The sequence below is a fragment of the Pseudorasbora parva genome, chromosome 25 (genome assembly GCF_024679245.1).
Source record: "Pseudorasbora parva isolate DD20220531a chromosome 25, ASM2467924v1, whole genome shotgun sequence".
In the NCBI taxonomy this organism is placed as follows: Eukaryota; Metazoa; Chordata; class Actinopteri; order Cypriniformes; family Gobionidae; genus Pseudorasbora; species Pseudorasbora parva.
In genome coordinates, this window is record NC_090196.1 from 1,009,632 (window position 1) to 1,035,845 (window position 26,214).

The window sequence follows — 26,214 nt, forward strand, 5'->3', positions numbered from 1 at the left end:
TATTAACAATTATGAGCTCAATGCCATCTTTGTGTTCAGGTAAACACTGAAGCTGTCTGTCAGCTTGTGTCACTGTAATAGACTTCTGGGTACCGCAACCTCGTGTGTGTGTCTCATTAAACGCAACGTTTCCTCCCTCAGCTGAAGGTAGTCTGATACTGGTCCACTAGTTTAATCTACCACTGCAGTATTTATACGCGTTACAGTAATCTATATTGTAGCAGTGCAACACAATGAGGTTTGATGTGACACACACACACACACACACACACACACACATCTCTTCATGTTTTCTGTGTGTTCAGGTCATTGAGCTGTCGGACACTGAGTGTGTTTACAGATTACGGACTGTGTGGAGTCAACTTTAGAGATATCTCTGTGTGTGTGTGTGTGTGTGTGTGTTTGTGTGTGTTCATACGGCAAAGTGTGTAGAGTCAGGTGCATCCAGGTTCAGCGTGATGACATCACTTCCTGTCTCCTCATCAGGACACACACTCCTCAAAGTCAGAGAGATCCTGGACAGCTGAGCGCGAACATCTGGCACGACAAGACAGACTTTAGGCGTGTGAGTGTGTGTGTGAGAGAGAGACTGCGTGTGTGTGTGCGAGAGAGTGTGAGAGATAGTGTGAGTAATTGAGTGAGTGAGTGAGTGAGTGTGTGTGTGTGTGTGTGTGTGTGTGTGTGTGTGTGTGTGTGTGTGTGTGTGTGTGTGTGTGTTTACCGCCGTAAGTGGCCCCGTCAGTCATCCTCCCCCTCAGATGAAGGAGCTGCTCATGTAGAATCACCTGGTGATCGTCCTCACTGGACTCACACACACCTACACACACACACACACACACACACACACACACACACACACACACACACACACACACACACACACACAGATTACGCTGCTGAACTCAATCTGTAGCTAAAGACAAAATGTGACAGTGTGTAAAGTGTCAAACTCCTGTGAAGAAACCAAACACCTGTGATGATCACACCAGTGAGACCCAAACACTGACAGGATTCAGCACAGGTCACTGTGTGTTCCCTGAGAACCAATCATCAGCTGTACATCACGGCTGCACACACACACACACACAATGATGAAGCACCTTGTTTCTGTCGGTACGTCTCTCTCTGACAGGAGTCGGTGTATGATGCGTAGAGGCCGGCCGGGATCTTATCCGCCCTACACACACACACACACACACACACACACACACACACACACACACACACACACACACAAACAAACACACACTTATTATAGAGATATGTGAAAGGTAAAGGGACACTACTGTAGTAAAGTGAAACCCACTTCCTCAAGGCCTCGATGAAGCTCATTCTGGCATCTGACGTCACAGGAAGCTGCAATGAGAGACACACTGGTGAGCGTTAAAGCGGTGGCTGCTGTGATTTGACTTTATTAACTTTAGTTAGTGTGTAGTGCTGCTGCGATTTGACTTTATTATTTATTATAGTTAATAAAGCACTACACACTAACTATAGTTAAACAAGTCAAATTGCAGCAGCACTACACACTAACTATAGTTAAACAAGTCAAATCGCAGCAGCACTACACACTAACTAAAGTTAATAAAGTCAAATCGCAGCAGCACTACACACTAACTAAAGTTAATAAAGTCAAATCGCAGCAGCACTACACACTAACTATAGTTAAACAAGTCAAATCGCAGCAGCACTAGACACTAACTAAAGTTAATAAAGTCAAATCGCAGCAGCACTACACACTAACTAAAGTTAATAAAGTCAAATCGCAGCAGCACTACACACTAACTATAGTTAAACAAGTCAAATCGCAGCAGCACTACACACTAACTATAGTTAAACAAGTCAAATCGCAGCAGCACTATACACTAACTATAGTTAAACAAGTCAAATCGCAGCAGCACTACACACTAACTAAAGTTAATAAAGTCAAATCGCAGCAGCACTACACACTAACTAAAGTTAATAAAGTCAAATCGCAGCAGCACTACACACTAACTAAAGTTAATAAAGTCAAATCGCAGCAGCACTACACACTAACTAAAGTTAATAAAGTCAAATCGCAGCAGCACTAGACACTAACTAAAGTTAATAAAGTCAAATCGCAGCAGCACTAGACACTAACTATAGTTAATAAAGTCAAATCGCAGCAGCACTAGACACTAACTAAAGTTAATAAAGTCAAATCGCAGCAGCACTAGACACTAACTAAAGTTAATAAAGTCAAATCGCAGCAGCACTACACACTAACTAAAGTTAATAAAGTCAAATCGCAGCAGCACTACACACTAACTATAGTTAATAAAGTCAAATCGCAGCAGCACTAGACACTAACTATAGTTAATAAAGTCAAATCGCAGCAGCACTAGACACTAACTAAAGTTAATAAAGTCAAATCGCAGCAGCACTAGACACTAACTAAAGTTAATAAAGTCAAATCGCAGCAGCACTACACACTAACTATAGTTAATAAAGTCAAATCGCAGCAGCACTACACACTAACTAAAGTTAATAAAGTCAAATCGCAGCAGCACTAGACACTAACTAAAGTTAATAAAGTCAAATCGCAGCAGCACTAGACACTAACTAAAGTTAATAAAGTCAAATCGCAGCAGCACTAGACACTAACTATAGTTAATAAAGTCAAATCGCAGCAGCACTAGACACTAACTAAAGTTAATAAAGTCAAATCGCAGCAGCACTAGACACTAACTAAAGTTAATAAAGTCAAATCGCAGCAGTACTAGACACTAACTATAGTTAATAAAGTCAAATCGCAGCAGGACTAGTGTAACACGTATGATTACTGCAATAATAGATTAAAATAGTGGACCGGTATCAGAAAGACTAAGTTCAGCTCAGGGAGGAAAATGGCGTGTTCAATGAGACACAGACACGTGGTTGCGATACCCAAAAGTGTAGTATATTATAGTGACATAAGCTGACAGACAGTTTCAATATTTACATGTACACAAAGATGGTAATGAGTTCATAATTGTTAATAAACAAATCTAAGTGTTGTTTTCTCAAGTCATACACAATCATTCAAATGATTAAAAGCTGCAACCGTCCTTGCACAATGCACACTGGGTCAATCAGTTCATTAAATTCAAAGAACCATAATGTAGGAATGTGTGTATTGGTGTGCGGGGATGTGTAAGGGGAGCAGCTGCAGCGCCTCCTACCACACCGGCAAATGCTTGCACTCAATCTTCAGTTCAGGGCCTAGTAGCTCGCCATCCATACAAGAAACCTGGCCAGTTCTCATATGATTAAGTCATTCAATACAGCAGTCTCAACATAAAATGGAGGCATCTGCAGCAGCTCAACACGTCGACTCCCACACACACACAAACTAACAGCGCGCGGCCATATTTAAAGGGAAATGACGCGATCTCCGTGCCAAATCTCGCGATACTTGTACAAATCTCGCGATAACGTGTGAGAGTGGAGAGTCGTGAGAACAGAGCATATAACAGTAAACCAGGGTTACATCCTCCCCCCTTAGATCATGCACGTCCTCGCTGCATAAAAACTACAGAGGTATTACAAGTTAGAACTAGTGTCTGCCGCAGTGGCATAACTAAGGGCCTCTGTATAAGCATTGGACAAACTATGAAAAAGAGTTTGAACAACTGAAATTAAAGGGTTACCCAATGCTGTATATTGAAGTCGTTGAATGGGTTGGCGCTGACGACCTGAACGTCTGGGTATTACATCAGAGCTAACTATATCACCAGAAGTAGTAGCAGAGCTCTGAACAACAGAACCCACCAATGACTCAGATTGGACCGGCCCACAGTCTTCATCCTCAAGCTCCAGAAGAACCTCAGTTTCAGGCACATCGATGCGTACCTCTTCCACAGGTAAGTCCACCTCTCTCTGGGCATATTCATCCCTCAGTTCAGGTAATGAAATTCCAGGTTCTTCCACTATAGCGTCTACATCACAGCTGGACATCAATGAACCTTCCTCAATGGTTGGCCCAGACCCTTCAGCTTCAGGCAAGTGGCTTTCAGATATTACAGTTGTAGGTTGGGAAACCAGGTTTTCTGAGGGAGGCAGGACAACAATATCACTTGGGACTGTCGATGAGGTAGACACTACAATGTCACAATTCGTGGGTTCTCGTTCAAATTCACCCATGTTCACACTGATATTCATTGGGACTTGAGGAAAACTCCCAAGGATGACAGGGTCAACATCCACTGGATCCTCCTTCTCAGAGATATCAATAGCGTCATTACGACTCTGGCTGCGAGTGTGTGGCTTTTGAACAGGCAGATCTTCAGGAAAGTCCTCTATAGATAATAGAAAGCCACAAGGCAAAAGCAAATCACGATGGAGTGTGCGAGTAGGTCCTTCCTTAGTTTCTGGCCTCACAGTGTAAACTGGAAGATCCCCAGCCCGTTTCACAACCACATATACCTCTTGTTCCCACTTGTCTTCAAGCTTGTGCTTGCCTCGGATTCTAACATTACGGACAAGAACTCGGTCGCCCACCTCCAAACTTGCAGGTGTAACACGTTGATCGAACCGGTCTTTGTTCCTTTTGGCTAACTTCTGAGCATTCTGGGATGAAAGCTTGTAACTCTCCTCAAGACGAGATCTTAAATGCTTCACATACTGAGAATGTGAGGAAGATGGAGATTCACGGACAGGCAAGCCAAAAGCTAAATCAACTGGAAGCCGCGGTGATCGTCCAAACAGGAGTTCATAGGGCGTGAACCCTGTTACCTCATTTCGCGTACAGTTATACGCATGGACAAGAGGTTTAACATATTCCCTCCACTTAGCCTTCTGCTTGCTCTCAAGGGTGCCCAGCATGTTTAACAATGTCCGGTTGAAGCGTTCAACGGGGTTGCCCCTGGGGTGGTAAGGGGTCGTTCGAGTTTTCTTAATGCCAGCCACATCACAGAGCTCCTTAATCAGCTTAGATTCGAAATCTGGGCCCTGGTCAGAATGTAGACGCTCAGGGATGCCATAACAACTCATAAAGTCATTCCACAGACATTTCGCCACAGTCTTGGCTTTCTGGTTTGCAGTTGGAATAGCGACAGAAAATTTGGTGAAGTGATCCGTAAGCACCAAGATGTTCTTTGTATTACTGCTATCTGGCTCAATGGTAAGAAAATCCATACATAACAATTCCAAAGGACGACTAGTTTGGATATTTACTAAAGGAGCTGCCCTTTCAGGAAGACTCTTGCGTCGTACGCACCGACCACAAGTTTTAATGAAGTTCTCAACATTAACCGCCATCTTAGGCCAGAAGAACCGCTGACGTACCAAATCCAAGGTACGCTCTATGCCCATGTGCCCCATGTCACTGTGGAGACTCTTCAAGACAACTGTACGCAAGACTGAGGGCAAAACAAACTGTAGAACAAGTTTATCTTCATCCTGCCTTCTCCTATACAAAATACCATCTTCCAGCTTTAACCGATTACACTCCCGTAACAACAATGCAAGCTCAGGAAGTTCCTCTCGAGCATTGGGGGGAACTTTTTCTCCTGTCTCGAGTTGATGGATAACTTCACGGATTACTGGATCAGCACGTTGTTCTTCCCTCAGGTCAGTGGGGGTCAGCGGGGATATGACAGGAAGGCCATGTGATTCCTCCTTAGCGAAACTGTCAGGGATGATATTAGCATGAACAGAAAGTGACTCAACTAGGGTCATATCACTTTGGGAGTACTCAGCAAGACAGCATGATCTAACAAGACTGCTCTGGCAAATAGCAACAACACTATCAGGGGATATTTCTGAAATTTCACCCGGGTCACACCGTTGATTCACTAAACGAGTCACAAGCTCACACTCTTCACAACCTGCACTTTTATCTAACACTTCTCCGTGACAGCGCCGGGATAGAGCATCAGCATCAAAGTTGTGTTTGCCAGCACGATACTGCATCTTAAAGGAATATGTCGACAAGGCAGCTAACCATCGATGGCTTGTGGCATCCAGTTTCGCTGAGGTCAAGACATATGTAAGAGGATTGTTATCTGTGACGACCGTGAAATTAGCACCATAAAGATAATCATGGAATTTCTCTGTGACACTCCATTTCAAAGCCAGAAACTCAAGTTTGTGTGCTGGGTATCGAGACTCACTCTTAGACAGGCCTCGGCTGGCATAAGCAATGACCCGCAGCTGACCATCCTGTTCTTGGTATAAAACGGCTCCCAATCCAATTATGCTAGCATCTGTGTGCAAAATGTAAGGCAATTGTGGATTGGCGAACCCAAGGACAGGAGCAGATGTTAACTTAGAGATTACGGTGTTAAAAGCAGCATGACAGTCGGCCGTCCATCTCTCCCCAAAGGACTGCTTCGGATCCCGGAACTTCCCTGCAGAACTTTTATCTTTATTAGACTGACGAAGAGGTGCATAGCTTTGAGTAAGAACGTTAAGGGGTTTTACCAGGGTGGCATAATCCTTAATGAAACGCCGGTAATACCCTGCGAACCCCAGGAAAGACCGCAACTCTTTGAGATTTCGGGGTACTGGCCAGGATTTGAGAGTGGATATTTTCTCAGGGTCCGTTTCAACACCCTTCTCAGACACGATATGTCCCAGATAACGCACACTGGACTGGAAGAATTTACATTTTTCAGGAGACAACTTCAAGCCAAATCCAGCCAAGCGGGTAAGTACTTTGAGTAACCGGTTCTCATGTTCCTCTAAAGTGTCAGAAAAGATAATAATGTCATCTAGGAACACAAGGACCTCCTTAAGGTTTAAATCACCCATACACTTTTCCATCAGTCTCTGGAATGTACTTGGAGCATTAGTGACCCCTTGTGGCATCCGATTCCATTCCCAGAACCCTAACGGTGTAACGAATGCAGTTTTAGCCTTGTCGACTTCATCCATTTGAATCTGATAATATCCAGACTTCAGATCCAGAACTGTAAACCATTTGGAACCCGTTAATGCTGAAAATGACTCCTCAAGATTCGGCAAGGCATATGCATCTTTCACTGTTTGCAAGTTTAATTTACGATAATCGATACATAACCTTACGTCACCATTCCGTTTCCGGACCACCACAATTGGGGAAGCAAAGGGTGACTCGGACTCACGGATGACACCAGCGTTGAGCAAATCTTGCAAATGGCTCCGCACAGCTTCAATGTCACGAGGATGGATCGGCCTAGCCCGCTGCTTAAAAGGGGTTTCATCATGGAGCTTAATGCGATGCTTTACCTGCTCCGTGCAGCCGAAATCAAGATCATGGTGAGAAAATACTTCAGGCATTTGACTGAGCTTGAGGGTTATTCGCTCCTTCCATTCCGGCGGAATAGGAGATTCTCCAAATGTTAACTCCAAGGCGCCTCTCTGAGAACCTCCTGAATCTGAAGGGGTTTTTACAGTCTGCTGGGCCAAGATAGTGAGTGATGTGCCAATATCAGCAATTACGGTCATTGGTGGAATTAAAACATTTTGTTCAGACTCATTCATAACAAGAACAGGAACCTTGTAGGGAGCATGATTTGGAAGTGTGATGAGACAGCTCTGGACACACAGCCCACCAGGAAGTGATGATGTTGGATGTTCAATTACAGCCCATTGAACTTTTGAAGAACTGTCTACTCTAGCAGAACCTTCAAGGACAATGGTCTGACCAGCAGGAATCAAAACTGGCATCTGACTCAACAACCTCACAACTCCTGTTCTGCCCACCTGATTCTGTTGGTACTTCACTTGCAGGAGCTTTAAGACTGCACAATACCCTTGGGCCATAGGTTGAAAACTGGAAAAGTCACTGCTGATATATCGTTCATATAAAGGCTCTAGAGTATTCATACCGATCAGCACAGGTGAAGAATCCCCTGGATGTACATCGGGTACAACAAGAGCAAGAGTTGGTATATCAACTTCTTTCCCCAAAAACTCTTTGGGAAAAGCAATATTCACCTCTACATAACCCAGGTATGGCACTGACTGACCGGCGGCACCCTCAACCTGAAGTAAGTTGTAAAGTGGCTTCACAGGGCAATGGCTGAGGCTCTGGTTATAGAAAGAGACAGGAATCGTAGTGACCTGCGAGCCTGTATCTAAAAGACAGTGGGAACTTTGTTCAGCGATCTGAACCACAGCAAAACACTTTGAGCCCACAAGCCCTTTTGGAAATTTTATGGGTGCATTCTTCATCTTAGACAGTGACATTTCTGCACAATTAACGGTCTTGGCTTTGGGACAATTTTGGTCCCCACTGGCCCCTGTCTGCCCCACAACAGGAACCGGACTCAGTTTAAATGAACAAAGTTAGAGGCGTTCTGTTGATTGCTGGTGAACTGTTTCTTCTTACGAGCAACCAGAGTAGGGTTAGGCTCATTTTCACATTGGGGACGGATGTGGCCATCCTCACCACATCGAAAACAATAACCAGGTTTGGGCTGAGTCAGTGTAGGTGGACGGGACTGCTGATTAGCTGCTCTGACATGTGGCTTACTGTAAGACGAAGTCTTTGAAATGGAACTGACCTTTGATTGACTGGCCGTAAGCATGGCTAACTGTCGCTGGACTTCAGCTAGTTGTTGTGCTAGTTGCTGGGTAATGTTAATCAAAGATGTCACTGCCCTTCCATCTTCAGGGTCAGAACGAACAACCTGAGCATGAGATGTGACCTTCTGCCGTGTAGACCCCAGGTGCTGCTTCATTCGAAGTGCTTTAGCTGCCTCCCGATCCTCTTCGGTACGCAAGAGTAGCAGCAGCTCAGAAAAGTTAGGTGGACAAGTCTTCTTTTGCTTAAGCTGAAGTTCAGCAATAAGTGAATTATCCCAGCACCCCCGACAGAACTGATTCAACAAATGACGATTAACCTCAGACTCTATGACACCTCCTCTTTTCTTAGCTGAGTTCAGGGCAACCTGGAGCCGTTGGAGGAAGGCAGATGGTTTCTCACCTCCGTCCTGAAATGTGTCCATAAATTTAGCAAATAGTTCATCCCCATCTTGCACAGTAGCATAGGCTGAATCAAGAGTATTTAAATACACCACAGGCAATGTACTGGAACTCAATTGCTTGACCATATCTGCTGCTGGAGGAAGAAGACTCTCAACTATCCTCCTAGAACGATGGAGATCAGACGCCGATGGATCTTGCAACAGCAGTTCTACCCCTGACCGCCAGGTGTCATAATCAGCTTCATGCGCAGGTCTTGGGAGCCGACCTGAAAACACCCTAAGCCGTTGGTGATGTACTGCATTCTCCTCGTTCTTTACAATGTGCTCCACTACATAACGTTGTACCTCAGGTGGATGAACATCAATGCTGGCAGATGACTGCCTAAACTCTGGCAACATAGGGTCATTCGGATCATTGTGGGGCTCGGTGGCTGACCTGGCCGGTATTGACCTGGGGGCATCTGTGGCTGATGGAGACTGAGTCAATAACTTCACAGATGGCACAGCTAACTCTGTGATGGATAGCTCTTTCACCTGAGTCGCCGAACGGAGCTCAGGAACCGAAAGTCCAATCTGAGTCATGGTCGTTCTGAGCACTTCTTTGTAATCCACCCCTGTTAATTTGGCTAAATTCTGCAAATCAGATAAATACAACGCAGTTTTAGCTTTAGCAAAATGTTCAGTACAAACAGTAGATAACTCTGAAATGCAACATGTATATTTCCTTTCAGCAGAAACAAATGTATAAGGTAAAGTGGGACGCAACACATCCAAAGCGGCACCACTACTGAACTCAATGACAAGTGTACCATCAAATTCAGATTTCTTTTCAGCGATGGTCTCAGTCTTACTAATTAACCCATATTGGCTTAAAAATTCAATGACCTCCTTACCTCCCGGTTCTGTTATGCCTTCCACCAGTACAGCATTTGGTAATTTAATACCACATTTCAAAAACACATCCATGATTTTCACAGAACTGAAATAACTCAATTTAACAACTCAATGTACATTAAACACTCCAATTCCTCCTGGCTGGCTCGCCAAATGTAACACGTATGATTACTGCAATAATAGATTAAAATAGTGGACCGGTATCAGAAAGACTAAGTTCAGCTCAGGGAGGAAAATGGCGTGTTCAATGAGACACAGACACGTGGTTGCGATACCCAAAAGTGTAGTATATTATAGTGACATAAGCTGACAGACAGTTTCAATATTTACATGTACACAAAGATGGTAATGAGTTCATAATTGTTAATAAACAAATCTAAGTGTTGTTTTCTCAAGTCATACACAATCATTCAAATGATTAAAAGCTGCAACCGTCCTTGCACAATGCACACTGGGTCAATCAGTTCATTAAATTCAAAGAACCATAATGTAGGAATGTGTGTATTGGTGTGCGGGGATGTGTAAGGGGAGCAGCTGCAGCGCCTCCTACCACACCGGCAAATGCTTGCACTCAATCTTCAGTTCAGGGCCTAGTAGCTCGCCATCCATACAAGAAACCTGGCCAGTTCTCATATGATTAAGTCATTCAATACAGCAGTCTCAACATAAAATGGAGGCATCTGCAGCAGCTCAACACGTCGACTCCCACACACACACAAACTAACAGCGCGCGGCCATATTTAAAGGGAAATGACGCGATCTCCGTGCCAAATCTCGCGATACTTGTACAAATCTCGCGATAACGTGTGAGAGTGGAGAGTCGTGAGAACAGAGCATATAACAGTAAACCAGGGTTACACTAGACACTAATTAAAGTTAATAAAGTCAAATCGCAGCAGCACTACACACTAACTAAAGTTAATAAAGTCAAATCGCAGCAGCACTAGACACTAACTAAAGTTAATAAAGTCAAATCGCAGCAGCACTACACACTAACTAAAGTTAATGAAGTCAAATCGCAGCAGCACTACACACTAACTAAAGTTAATAAAGTCAAATCGCAGCAGCACTACACACTAACTAAAGTTAATAAAGTCAAATCGCAGCAGCACTACACACTAACTAAAGTTAATGAAGTCAAATCGCAGCAGCACTACACACTAACTAAAGTTAATAAAGTCAAATCGCAGCAGCACTACACACTAACTATAGTTAATAAAGTCAAATCGCAGCAGCACTACACACTAACTATAGTTAATAAAGTCAAATCGCAGCAGGCCTAGACACTAACTAAAGTTAATAAAGTCAAATCGCAGCAGCACTACACACTAACTAAAGTTAATAAAGTCAAATCGCAGCAGCACTAGACACTAACTATAGTTAATAAAGTCAAATCGCAGCAGCACTAGACACTAACTATAGTTAATAAAGTCAAATCGCAGCAGCACTACACACTAACTATAGTTAATAAAGTCAAATCGCAGCAGCACTACACACTAACTATAGTTAATAAAGTCAAATCGCAGCAGCACTACACACTAACTAAAGTTAATAAAGTCAAATCGCAGCAGCACTACACACTAACTAAAGTTAATAAAGTCAAATCGCAGCAGCACTACACACTAACTATAGTTAATAAAGTCAAATCGCAGCAGCACTAGACACTAACTATAGTTAATAAAGTCAAATCGCAGCAGCACTTGACACTAAAGCCTAGTTCACACTGCCCGATTTTTGCCCCGATTTTGAGTCGCCGACAGGTTTTGTGAAATCGCCGACAAATGCCCGAGATCACAGGCAAATCGGTGCTCGTGCACGCGAGTGACATGTCACGCAGTGTGAATGATCAAAGACGCGATCAGAGAGAATCGCCGACGAGTCGCCGACGCCGGTGAGATATTTGGCATGCTAAATATCTGGAGCTGTCGGCGATTCAAACTCCTGCTGTGTGAACTGCGTTCTGACTGAAAATTACATCGGCGATGACCAACAGCCAATGAGAGAGTGAGATACAGGGCAGAAGGACGTTCAGGGAGGAGTTATAGAGCAGAATATCAGTATTTTAATAGATATATTTACAATTCTATCAAACAGAAACAAAGGCCAAACATTTGCACATCCAGCCACAGCAGCAGCACATTAAATAATTATTTATTTACCTCAAACTGTCTTTGCAGAACACAATCCTGACTCCCTCTGTCTCTCCAACAATTTCTACCGCCATAATCTTTTTTCTTTTTCTCCACAAATCAGCGCACATACAATTTGAAGCAAACTTTGTGCAGTTTATCATTTTTAATAACAATTCCAAGTCTCGCGCGAGAACTCCGGTCTGACGCACGTGTGATCTCGCGTTGTTTACTTGTCACATCGCACGTGTGTTTGGGAAACGTAGTTTGCACACCGGAGAGCGAGAGTTGTCGGCGATTCTTCCTCTTGTTCAGTCATGCAGTGTGAACTCCTCTGTCGTCAAACCATCGTGCAGTGTGAACACAGCAGTGACTGAATGATACCCTGGATAGTCATGCAGTGTGAATAGAGCAGTGACCCGACGAGTTTGAAAATCGTGCAGTCTGAACTAGGCTTAACTAAAGTTAATAAAGTCAAATCGCAGCAGCACTAGACACTAACTAAAGTTAATAAAGTCAAATCGCAGCAGCACTACACACTAACTATAGTTAATAAAGTCAAATCGCAGCAGCACTAGACACTAACTATAGTTAATAAAGTCAAATCGCAGCAGCACTACACACTAACTAAAGTTAATAAAGTCAAATCGCAGCAGCACTAGACACTAACTATAGTTAATAAAGTCAAATCGCAGCAGCACTACAAACTAACTATAGTTAATAAAGTCAAATCGCAGCAGCACTACACACTAACTAAAGTTAATAAAGTCAAATCGCAGCAGCACTACACACTAACTATAGTTAATAAAGTCAAATCGCAGCAGCACTACACACTAACTATAGTTAATAAAGTCAAATCGCAGCAGCACTAGACACTAACTAAAGTTAATAAAGTCAAATCGCAGCAGCACTAGACACTAACTATAGTTAAACAAGTCAAATCGCAGCAGCACTAGACACTAACTAAAGTTAATAAAGTCAAATCGCAGCAGCACTAGACACTAACTAAAGTTAATAAAGTAAAATCGCAGCAGCACTACACACTAACTATAGTTAAACAAGTCAAATCGCAGCAGCACTACACACTAACTAAAGTTAATAAAGTCAAATCGCAGCAGCACTACACACTAACTAAAGTTAATAAAGTCAAATCGCAGCAGCACTACACACTAACTAAAGTTAATAAAGTCAAATCGCAGCAGCCCTACACACTAACTAAAGTTAATGAAGTCAAATCGCAGCAGCACTAGACACTAACTATAGTTAATAAAGTCAAATCGCAGCAGCACTACACACTAACTAAAGTTAATAAAGTCAAATCGCAGCAGCACTACACACTAACTAAAGTTAATAAAGTCAAATCGCAGCAGCACTACACACTAACTAAAGTTAATAAAGTCAAATCGCAGCAGCACTACACACTAACTAAAGTTAATAAAGTCAAATCGCAGCAGCACTACACACTAACTAAAGTTAATAAAGTCAAATCGCAGCAGCACTACACACTAACTAAAGTTAATAAAGTCAAATCGCAGCAGCACTACACACCAACTAAAGTTAATAAAGTCAAATCGCAGCAGCACTACACACTAACTATAGTTAATAAAGTCAAATCGCAGCAGCACTAGACACTAACTAAAGTTAATTAAGTCAAATCGCAGCAGCACTAGACACTAACTAAAGTTAATAAAGTCAAATCGCAGCAGCACTAGACACTAACTATAGTTAATAAAGTCAAATCGCAGCAGCACTAGACACTAACTATAGTTAATAAAGTCAAATCGCAGCAGCACTACACACTAACTATAGTTAATAAAGTCAAATCGCAGCAGCACTAGACACTAACTATAGTTAATAAAGTCAAATCGCAGCAGCACTAGACACTAACTAAAGTTAATAAAGTCAAATCGCAGCAGCACTAGACACTAACTAAAGTTAATAAAGTCAAATCGCAGCAGCACTAGACACTAACTATAGTTAATAAAGTCAAATCGCAGCAGCACTACACACTAACTATAGTTAATAAAGTCAAATCGCAGCAGCACTACACACTAACTATAGTTAATAAAGTCAAATCGCAGCAGCACTACACACTAACTAAAGTTAATAAAGTCAAATCGCAGCAGCACTACACACTAACTAAAGTTAATAAAGTCAAATCGCAGCAGCACTAGACACTAACTAAAGTTAATAAAGTCAAATCGCAGCAGCACTAGACACTAACTAAAGTTAATAAAGTCAAATCGCAGCAGCACTAGACACTAACTAAAGTTAATAAAGTCAAATCGCAGCAGCACTTGACACTAACTAAAGTTAATAAAGTCAAATCGCAGCAGCACTACACACTAACTAAAGTTAATAAAGTCAAATCGCAGCAGCACTTGACACTAACTAAAGTTAATAAAGCCAAATCGCAGCAGCACTACACACTAACTAAAGTTAATAAAGTCAAATCGCAGCAGCACTAGACACTAACTAAAGTTAATAAAGTCAAATCGCAGCAGCACTACACACTAACTAAAGTTAATAAAGTCAAATCGCAGCAGCACTACACACTAACTAAAGTTAATAAAGTCAAATCGCAGCAGCACTACACACTAACTAAAGTTAATAAAGTCAAATCGCAGCAGCACTACACACTAACTAAAGTTAATAAAGTCAAATCGCAGCAGCACTACACACCAACTAAAGTTAATAAAGTCAAATCGCAGCAGCACTACACACTAACTATAGTTAATAAAGTCAAATCGCAGCAGCACTAGACACTAACTAAAGTTAATTAAGTCAAATCGCAGCAGCACTACACACTAACTATAGTTAATAAAGTCAAATCGCAGCAGCACTACACACTAACTATAGTTAAACAAGTCAAATCGCAGCAGCACTACACACTAACTATAGTTAATAAAGTCAAATCGCAGCAGCACTACACACCAACTAAAGTTAATAAAGTCAAATCGCAGCAGCACTACACACTAACTATAGTTAATAAAGTCAAATCGCAGCAGCACTAGACACTAACTAAAGTTAATTAAGTCAAATCGCAGCAGCACTAGACACTAACTAAAGTTAATAAAGTCAAATCGCAGCAGCACTAGACACTAACTATAGTTAATAAAGTCAAATCGCAGCAGCACTAGACACTAACTATAGTTAATAAAGTCAAATCGCAGCAGCACTACACACTAACTATAGTTAATAAAGTCAAATCGCAGCAGCACTAGACACTAACTATAGTTAATAAAGTCAAATCGCAGCAGCACTAGACACTAACTAAAGTTAATAAAGTCAAATCGCAGCAGCACTAGACACTAACTAAAGTTAATAAAGTCAAATCGCAGCAGCACTAGACACTAACTATAGTTAATAAAGTCAAATCGCAGCAGCACTACACACTAACTATAGTTAATAAAGTCAAATCGCAGCAGCACTACACACTAACTATAGTTAATAAAGTCAAATCGCAGCAGCACTACACACTAACTAAAGTTAATAAAGTCAAATCGCAGCAGCACTACACACTAACTAAAGTTAATAAAGTCAAATCGCAGCAGCACTAGACACTAACTAAAGTTAATAAAGTCAAATCGCAGCAGCACTAGACACTAACTAAAGTTAATAAAGTCAAATCGCAGCAGCACTAGACACTAACTAAAGTTAATAAAGTCAAATCGCAGCAGCACTTGACACTAACTAAAGTTAATAAAGTCAAATCGCAGCAGCACTACACACTAACTAAAGTTAATAAAGTCAAATCGCAGCAGCACTTGACACTAACTAAAGTTAATAAAGCCAAATCGCAGCAGCACTACACACTAACTAAAGTTAATAAAGTCAAATCGCAGCAGCACTAGACACTAACTAAAGTTAATAAAGTCAAATCGCAGCAGCACTACACACTAACTAAAGTTAATAAAGTCAAATCGCAGCAGCACTACACACTAACTAAAGTTAATAAAGTCAAATCGCAGCAGCACTACACACTAACTAAAGTTAATAAAGTCAAATCGCAGCAGCACTACACACTAACTAAAGTTAATAAAGTCAAATCGCAGCAGCACTACACACCAACTAAAGTTAATAAAGTCAAATCGCAGCAGCACTACACACTAACTATAGTTAATAAAGTCAAATCGCAGCAGCACTAGACACTAACTAAAGTTAATTAAGTCAAATCGCAGCAGCACTACACACTAACTATAGTTAATAAAGTCAAATCGCAGCAGCACTTGACACTAAAGCCTAGTTCACACTGCCCGATTTTTGCCCCGATTTTGAGTCGCCGACAGGTTTTGTGAAATCGCCGACAAATGCCCGAGATCACAGGCAAATCGGTGCTCGTGCACGCGAGTGACATGTCACGCAGTGTGAATGATCAAAGACGCGATCAGAGAGAATCGCCGACGAGTCGCCGACGCCGGTGAGATATTTGGCATGCTAAATATCTGGAGCTGTCGGCGATTCAAACTCCTGCTGTGTGAACTGCGTTCTGACTGAAAATTACATCGGCGATGACCAACAGCCAATGAGAGAGTGAGATACAGGGCAGAAGGACGTTCAGGGAGGAGTTATAGAGCAGAATATCAGTATTTTAATAGATATATTTACAATTCTATCAAACAGAAACAAAGGCCAAACATTTGCACATCCAGCCACAGCAGCAGCACATTAAATAATTATTTATTTACCTCAAACTGTCTTTGCAGAACACAATCCTGACTCCCTCTGTCTCTCCAACAATTTCTACCGCCATAATCTTTTTTCTTTTTCTCCACAAATCAGCGCACATACAATTTGAAGCAAACTTTGTGCAGTTTATCATTTTTAATAACAATTCCAAGTCTCGCGCGAGAACTCCGGTCTGACGCACGTGTGATCTCGCGTTGTTTACTTGTCACATCGCACGTGTGTTTGGGAAACGTAGTTTGCACACCGGAGAGCGAGAGTTGTCGGCGATTCTTCCTCTTGTTCAGTCATGCAGTGTGAACTCCTCTGTCGTCAAACCATCGTGCAGTGTGAACACAGCAGTGACTGAATGATACCCTGGATAGTCATGCAGTGTGAATAGAGCAGTGACCCGACGAGTTTGAAAATCGTGCAGTCTGAACTAGGCTTAACTAAAGTTAATAAAGTCAAATCGCAGCAGCACTAGACACTAACTAAAGTTAATAAAGTCAAATCGCAGCAGCACTACACACTAACTATAGTTAATAAAGTCAAATCGCAGCAGCACTAGACACTAACTATAGTTAATAAAGTCAAATCGCAGCAGCACTACACACTAACTAAAGTTAATAAAGTCAAATCGCAGCAGCACTAGACACTAACTATAGTTAATAAAGTCAAATCGCAGCAGCACTACAAACTAACTATAGTTAATAAAGTCAAATCGCAGCAGCACTACACACTAACTAAAGTTAATAAAGTCAAATCGCAGCAGCACTACACACTAACTATAGTTAATAAAGTCAAATCGCAGCAGCACTACACACTAACTATAGTTAATAAAGTCAAATCGCAGCAGCACTAGACACTAACTAAAGTTAATAAAGTCAAATCGCAGCAGCACTAGACACTAACTATAGTTAAACAAGTCAAATCGCAGCAGCACTAGACACTAACTAAAGTTAATAAAGTCAAATCGCAGCAGCACTAGACACTAACTAAAGTTAATAAAGTAAAATCGCAGCAGCACTACACACTAACTATAGTTAAACAAGTCAAATCGCAGCAGCACTACACACTAACTAAAGTTAATAAAGTCAAATCGCAGCAGCACTACACACTAACTAAAGTTAATAAAGTCAAATCGCAGCAGCACTACACACTAACTAAAGTTAATAAAGTCAAATCGCAGCAGCCCTACACACTAACTAAAGTTAATGAAGTCAAATCGCAGCAGCACTAGACACTAACTATAGTTAATAAAGTCAAATCGCAGCAGCACTACACACTAACTAAAGTTAATAAAGTCAAATCGCAGCAGCACTACACACTAACTAAAGTTAATAAAGTCAAATCGCAGCAGCACTACACACTAACTAAAGTTAATAAAGTCAAATCGCAGCAGCACTACACACTAACTAAAGTTAATAAAGTCAAATCGCAGCAGCACTACACACTAACTAAAGTTAATAAAGTCAAATCGCAGCAGCACTACACACTAACTAAAGTTAATAAAGTCAAATCGCAGCAGCACTACACACCAACTAAAGTTAATAAAGTCAAATCGCAGCAGCACTACACACTAACTATAGTTAATAAAGTCAAATCGCAGCAGCACTAGACACTAACTAAAGTTAATTAAGTCAAATCGCAGCAGCACTAGACACTAACTAAAGTTAATAAAGTCAAATCGCAGCAGCACTAGACACTAACTATAGTTAATAAAGTCAAATCGCAGCAGCACTAGACACTAACTATAGTTAATAAAGTCAAATCGCAGCAGCACTACACACTAACTATAGTTAATAAAGTCAAATCGCAGCAGCACTAGACACTAACTATAGTTAATAAAGTCAAATCGCAGCAGCACTAGACACTAACTAAAGTTAATAAAGTCAAATCGCAGCAGCACTAGACACTAACTAAAGTTAATAAAGTCAAATCGCAGCAGCACTAGACACTAACTATAGTTAATAAAGTCAAATCGCAGCAGCACTACACACTAACTATAGTTAATAAAGTCAAATCGCAGCAGCACTACACACTAACTATAGTTAATAAAGTCAAATCGCAGCAGCACTACACACTAACTAAAGTTAATAAAGTCAAATCGCAGCAGCACTACACACTAACTAAAGTTAATAAAGTCAAATCGCAGCAGCACTAGACACTAACTAAAGTTAATAAAGTCAAATCGCAGCAGCACTAGACACTAACTAAAGTTAATAAAGTCAAATCGCAGCAGCACTAGACACTAACTAAAGTTAATAAAGTCAAATCGCAGCAGCACTTGACACTAACTAAAGTTAATAAAGTCAAATCGCAGCAGCACTACACACTAACTAAAGTTAATAAAGTCAAATCGCAGCAGCACTTGACACTAACTAAAGTTAATAAAGCCAAATCGCAGCAGCACTACACACTAACTAAAGTTAATAAAGTCAAATCGCAGCAGCACTAGACACTAACTAAAGTTAATAAAGTCAAATCGCAGCAGCACTACACACTAACTAAAGTTAATAAAGTCAAATCGCAGCAGCACTACACACTAACTAAAGTTAATAAAGTCAAATCGCAGCAGCACTACACACTAACTAAAGTTAATAAAGTCAAATCGCAGCAGCACTACACACTAACTAAAGTTAATAAAGTCAAATCGCAGCAGCACTACACACCAACTAAAGTTAATAAAGTCAAATCGCAGCAGCACTACACACTAACTATAGTTAATAAAGTCAAATCGCAGCAGCACTAGACACTAACTAAAGTTAATTAAGTCAAATCGCAGCAGCACTACACACTAACTATAGTTAATAAAGTCAAATCGCAGCAGCACTACACACTAACTATAGTTAAACAAGTCAAATCGCAGCAGCACTACACACTAACTATAGTTAATAAAGTCAAATCGCAGCAGCACTACACACCAACTAAAGTTAATAAAGTCAAATCGCAGCAGCACTACACACTAACTATAGTTAATAAAGTCAAATCGCAGCAGCACTAGACACTAACTAAAGTTAATTAAGTCAAATCGCAGCAGCACTAGACACTAACTAAAGTTAATAAAGTCAAATCGCAGCAGCACTAGACACTAACTATAGTTAATAAAGTCAAATCGCAGCAGCACTAGACACTAACTATAGTTAATAAAGTCAAATCGCAGCAGCACTACACACTAACTATAGTTAATAAAGTCAAATCGCAGCAGCACTAGACACTAACTATAGTTAATAAAGTCAAATCGCAGCAGCACTAGACACTAACTAAAGTTAATAAAGTCAAATCGCAGCAGCACTAGACACTAACTAAAGTTAATAAAGTCAAATCGCAGCAGCACTAGACACTAACTATAGTTAATAAAGTCAAATCGCAGCAGCACTACACACTAACTATAGTTAATAAAGTCAAATCGCAGCAGCACTACACACTAACTATAGTTAATAAAGTCAAATCGCAGCAGCACTACACACTAACTAAAGTTAATAAAGTCAAATCGCAGCAGCACTACACACTAACTAAAGTTAATAAAGTCAAATCGCAGCAGCACTAGACACTAACTAAAGTTAATAAAGTCAAATCGCAGCAGCACTAGACACTAACTAAAGTTAATAAAGTCAAATCGCAGCAGCACTAGACACTAACTAAAGTTAATAAAGTCAAATCGCAGCAGCACTTGACACTAACTAAAGTTAATAAAGTCAAATCGCAGCAGCACTACACACTAACTAAAGTTAATAAAGTCAAATCGCAGCAGCACTTGACACTAACTAAAGTTAATAAAGCCAAATCGCAGCAGCACTACACACTAACTAAAGTTAATAAAGTCAAATCGCAGCAGCACTAGACACTAACTAAAGTTAATAAAGTCAAATCGCAGCAGCACTACACACTAACTAAAGTTAATAAAGTCAAATCGCAGCAGCACTACACACTAACTAAAGTTAATAAAGTCAAATCGCAGCAGCACTACACACTAACTAAAGTTAATAAAGTCAAATCGCAGCAGCACTACACACTAACTAAAGTTAATAAAGTCAAATCGCAGCAGCACTACACACCAACTAAAGTTAATAAAGTCAAATCGCAGCAGCACTACACACTAACTATAGTTAATAAAGTCAAATCGCAGCAGCACTAGACACTAACTAAAGTTAATTAAGTCAAATCGCAGCAGCACTACACACTAACTATAGTTAATAAAGTCAAATCGCAGCAGCACTACACACTAACTATAGTTAAACAAGTCAAATCGCAGCAGCACTACACACTAACTATAGTTAATAAAGTCAAATCGCAGCAGCACTACACACTAACTAAAGTTAATTAAGTCAAATCGCAGCAGCACTAGACACTAACTAAAGTTAATAAAGTCAAATCGCAGCAGCACTAGACACTAACTATAGTTAATAAAGTCAAATCGCAGCAGCACTAGACACTAACTATAGTTAATAAAGTAAAATCGCAGCAGCACTACACACTAACTATAGTTAATAAAGTCAAATCGCAGCAGCACTAGACACTAACTATAGTTAATAAAGTCAAATCGCAGCAGCACTAGACACTAACTAAAGTTAATAAAGTCAAATCGCAGCAGCACTAGACACTAACTAAAGTTAATAGTCAAATCACAGCAGCACTAGACACTAACTATAGTTAATAAAGTCAAATCGCAGCAGCACTACACACTAACTATAGTTAATAAAGTCAAATCGCAGCAGCACTACACACTAACTATAGTTAATAAAGTCAAATCGCAGCAGCACTACACACTAACTAAAGTTAATAAAGTCAAATCGCAGCAGCACTACACACTAACTAAAGTTAATAAAGTCAAATCGCAGCAGCACTAGACACTAACTAAAGGTAATAAAGTCAAATCGCAGCAGCACTAGACACTAACTAAAGTTAATAAAGTCAAATCGCAGCAGCACTAGACACTAACTAAAGTTAATAAAGTCAAATCGCAGCAGCACTTGACACTAACTAAAGTTAATAAAGTCAAATCGCAGCAGCACTACACACTAACTAAAGTTAATAAAGTCAAATCGCAGCAGCACTTGACACTAACTAAAGTTAATAAAGCCAAATCGCAGCAGCACTACACACTAACTAAAGTTAATAAAGTCAAATCGCAGCAGCACTAGACACTAACTAAAGTTAATAAAGTCAAATCGCAGCAGCACTTGACACTAACTAAAGTTAATAAAGTCAAATCGCAGCAGCACTACACACTAACTAAAGTTAATAAAGTCAAATCGCAGCAGCACTAGACACTAACTAAAGTTAATAAAGTCAAATCGCAGCAGCACTAGACACTAACTAAAGTTAATAAAGTCAAATCGCAGAAGCACTACACACTAACTATAGTTAAACAAGTCAAATCGCAGCAGCACTACACACTAACTAAAGTTAATAAAGTCAAATCGCAGCAGCACTAGACACTAACTATAGTTAAACAAGTCAAATCGCAGCAGCACTACACACTAACTAAAGTTAATAAAGTCAAATCGCAGCAGCACTACACACTAACTATAGTTAAACAAGTCAAATCGCAGCAGCACTACACACTAACTAAAGTTAATAAAGTCAAATCGCAGCAGCACTACACACTAACTAAAGTTAATAAAGTCAAATCGCAGCAGCACTACACACTAACTAAAGTTAATAAAGTCAAATCGCAGCAGCACTACACACTAACTATAGTTAATAAAGTCAAATCGCAGCAGCACTACACACTAACTATAGTTAATAAAGTCAAATCGCAGCAGCACTAGACACTAACTAAAGTTAATAAAGTCAAATCGCAGCAGCACTAGACACTAACTAAAGTTAATAAAGTCAAATCGCAGCAGCACTACACACTAACTATAGTTAATGAAGTCAAATCGCAGCAGCACTAGACACTAACTATAGTTAATAAAGTCAAATCGCAGCAGCACTAGACACTAACTAAAGTTAATAAAGTCAAATCGCAGCAGCACTACACACTAACTATAGTTAATAAAGTCAAATCGCAGCAGCACTAGACACTAACTATAGTTAAACAAGTCAAATCGCAGCAGCACTACACGCTAACTATAGTTAATAAAGTCAAATCGCAGCAGCACTAGACACTAACTATAGTTAATAAAGTCAAATCGCAGCAGCACTAGACACTAACTATAGTTAATAAAGTCAAATCGCAGCAGCACTAGACACTAACTATAGTTAATAAAGTCAAATCGCAGCAGCACTAGACACTAACTATAGTTAATAAAGTCAAATCGCAGCAGCACTACACACTAACTATAGTTAATAAAGTCAAATCGCAGCAGCACTACACACTAACTAAAGTTAATAAAGTCAAATCGCAGCAGCACTAGACACTAACTAAAGTTAATAAAGTCAAATCGCAGCAGCACTAGACACTAACTAAAGTTAATAAAGTCAAATCGCAGCAGCACTAGACACTAACTAAAGTTAATAAAGTCAAATCGCAGCAGCACTTGACACTAACTAAAGTTAATAAAGTCAAATCGCAGCAGCACTACACACCAACTAAAGTTAATAAAGTCAAATCGCAGCAGCACTACACACTAACTATAGTTAATAAAGTCAAATCGCAGCAGCACTAGACACTAACTAAAGTTAATTAAGTCAAATCGCAGCAGCACTACACACTAACTATAGTTAATAAAGTCAAATCGCAGCAGCACTACACACTAACTATAGTTAAACAAGTCAAATCGCAGCAGCACTACACACTAACTATAGTTAATAAAGTCAAATCGCAGCAGCACTACACACTAACTAAAGTTAATTAAGTCAAATCGCAGCAGCACTAGACACTAACTAAAGTTAATAAAGTCAAATCGCAGCAGCACTAGACACTAACTATAGTTAATAAAGTCAAATCGCAGCAGCACTAGACACTAACTATAGTTAATAAAGTCAAATCGCAGCAGCACTAGACACTAACTAAAGTTAATTAAGTCAAATCGCAGCAGCACTACACACTAACTATAGTTAATAAAGTCAAATCGCAGCAGCACTACACACTAACTATAGTTAAACAAGTCAAATCGCAGCAGCACTACACACTAACTATAGTTAATAAAGTCAAATCGCAGCAGCACTACACACTAACTAAAGTTAATTAAGTCAAATCGCAGCAGCACTAGACACTAACTAAAGTTAATAAAGTCAAATCGCAGCAGCACTAGACACTAACTATAGTTAATAAAGTCAAATCGCAGCAGCACTAGACACTAACTATAGTTAATAAAGTAAAATCGCAGCAGCACTACACACTAACTATAGTTAATAAAGTCAAATCGCAGCAGCACTAGACACTAACTATAGTTAATAAAGTCAAATCGCAGCAGCACTAGACACTAACTAAAGTTAATAAAGTCAAATCGCAGCAGCACTAGACACTAACTAAAGTTAATAGTCAAATCACAGCAGCACTAGACACTAACTATAGTTAATAAAGTCAAATCGCAGCAGCACTACACACTAACTATAGTTAATAAAGTCAAATCGCAGCAGCACTACACACTAACTATAGTTAATAAAGTCAAATCGCAGCAGCACTACACACTAACTAAAGTTAATAAAGTCAAATCGCAGCAGCACTACACACTAACTAAAGTTAATAAAGTCAAATCGCAGCAGCACTAGACACTAACTAAAGGTAATAAAGTCAAATCGCAGCAGCACTAGACACTAACTAAAGTTAATAAAGTCAAATCGCAGCAGCACTAGACACTAACTAAAGTTAATAAAGTCAAATCGCAGCAGCACTTGACACTAACTAAAGTTAATAAAGTCAAATCGCAGCAGCACTACACACTAACTAAAGTTAATAAAGTCAAATCGCAGCAGCACTTGACACTAACTAAAGTTAATAAAGCCAAATCGCAGCAGCACTACACACTAACTAAAGTTAATAAAGTCAAATCGCAGCAGCACTAGACACTAACTAAAGTTAATAAAGTCAAATCGCAGCAGCACTTGACACTAACTAAAGTTAATAAAGTCAAATCGCAGCAGCACTACACACTAACTAAAGTTAATAAAGTCAAATCGCAGCAGCACTAGACACTAACTAAAGTTAATAAAGTCAAATCGCAGCAGCACTAGACACTAACTAAAGTTAATAAAGTCAAATCGCAGAAGCACTACACACTAACTATAGTTAAACAAGTCAAATCGCAGCAGCACTACACACTAACTAAAGTTAATAAAGTCAAATCGCAGCAGCACTAGACACTAACTATAGTTAAACAAGTCAAATCGCAGCAGCACTACACACTAACTAAAGTTAATAAAGTCAAATCGCAGCAGCACTACACACTAACTATAGTTAAACAAGTCAAATCGCAGCAGCACTACACACTAACTAAAGTTAATAAAGTCAAATCGCAGCAGCACTACACACTAACTAAAGTTAATAAAGTCAAATCGCAGCAGCACTACACACTAACTAAAGTTAATAAAGTCAAATCGCAGCAGCACTACACACTAACTATAGTTAATAAAGTCAAATCGCAGCAGCACTACACACTAACTATAGTTAATAAAGTCAAATCGCAGCAGCACTAGACACTAACTAAAGTTAATAAAGTCAAATCGCAGCAGCACTAGACACTAACTAAAGTTAATAAAGTCAAATCGCAGCAGCACTACACACTAACTATAGTTAATGAAGTCAAATCGCAGCAGCACTAGACACTAACTATAGTTAATAAAGTCAAATCGCAGCAGCACTAGACACTAACTAAAGTTAATAAAGTCAAATCGCAGCAGCACTACACACTAACTATAGTTAATAAAGTCAAATCGCAGCAGCACTAGACACTAACTATAGTTAAACAAGTCAAATCGCAGCAGCACTACACGCTAACTATAGTTAATAAAGTCAAATCGCAGCAGCACTAGACACTAACTATAGTTAATAAAGTCAAATCGCAGCAGCACTAGACACTAACTATAGTTAATAAAGTCAAATCGCAGCAGCACTAGACACTAACTATAGTTAATAAAGTCAAATCGCAGCAGCACTAGACACTAACTATAGTTAATAAAGTCAAATCGCAGCAGCACTACACACTAACTATAGTTAATAAAGTCAAATCGCAGCAGCACTACACACTAACTAAAGTTAATAAAGTCAAATCGCAGCAGCACTAGACACTAACTAAAGTTAATAAAGTCAAATCGCAGCAGCACTAGACACTAACTAAAGTTAATAAAGTCAAATCGCAGCAGCACTAGACACTAACTAAAGTTAATAAAGTCAAATCGCAGCAGCACTTGACACTAACTAAAGTTAATAAAGTCAAATCGCAGCAGCACTACACACCAACTAAAGTTAATAAAGTCAAATCGCAGCAGCACTACACACTAACTATAGTTAATAAAGTCAAATCGCAGCAGCACTAGACACTAACTAAAGTTAATTAAGTCAAATCGCAGCAGCACTACACACTAACTATAGTTAATAAAGTCAAATCGCAGCAGCACTACACACTAACTATAGTTAAACAAGTCAAATCGCAGCAGCACTACACACTAACTATAGTTAATAAAGTCAAATCGCAGCAGCACTACACACTAACTAAAGTTAA

At 40.0% G+C, this 26,214-nt stretch overlaps 1 protein-coding gene across 1 annotated transcript in view; it reads right to left on the reverse strand.

Annotated features, from left to right (window-relative positions):
* LOC137064528 (Fanconi anemia group A protein) overlaps window positions 1-26,214 on the reverse strand; it is a 65,100-nt gene that overhangs the window by 18,972 nt on the left and 19,914 nt on the right. Inside the window, exons 19-22 of the mRNA XM_067435923.1 lie at window positions 1,307-1,356; window positions 1,101-1,177; window positions 722-817; window positions 419-537 (exon numbers count right to left, since the gene is read on the reverse strand). Coding sequence (XP_067292024.1) covers window positions 419-537; window positions 722-817; window positions 1,101-1,177; window positions 1,307-1,356 — 342 coding nt within the window. The remainder of the gene's footprint in view (window positions 1-418; window positions 538-721; window positions 818-1,100; window positions 1,178-1,306; window positions 1,357-26,214) is intronic.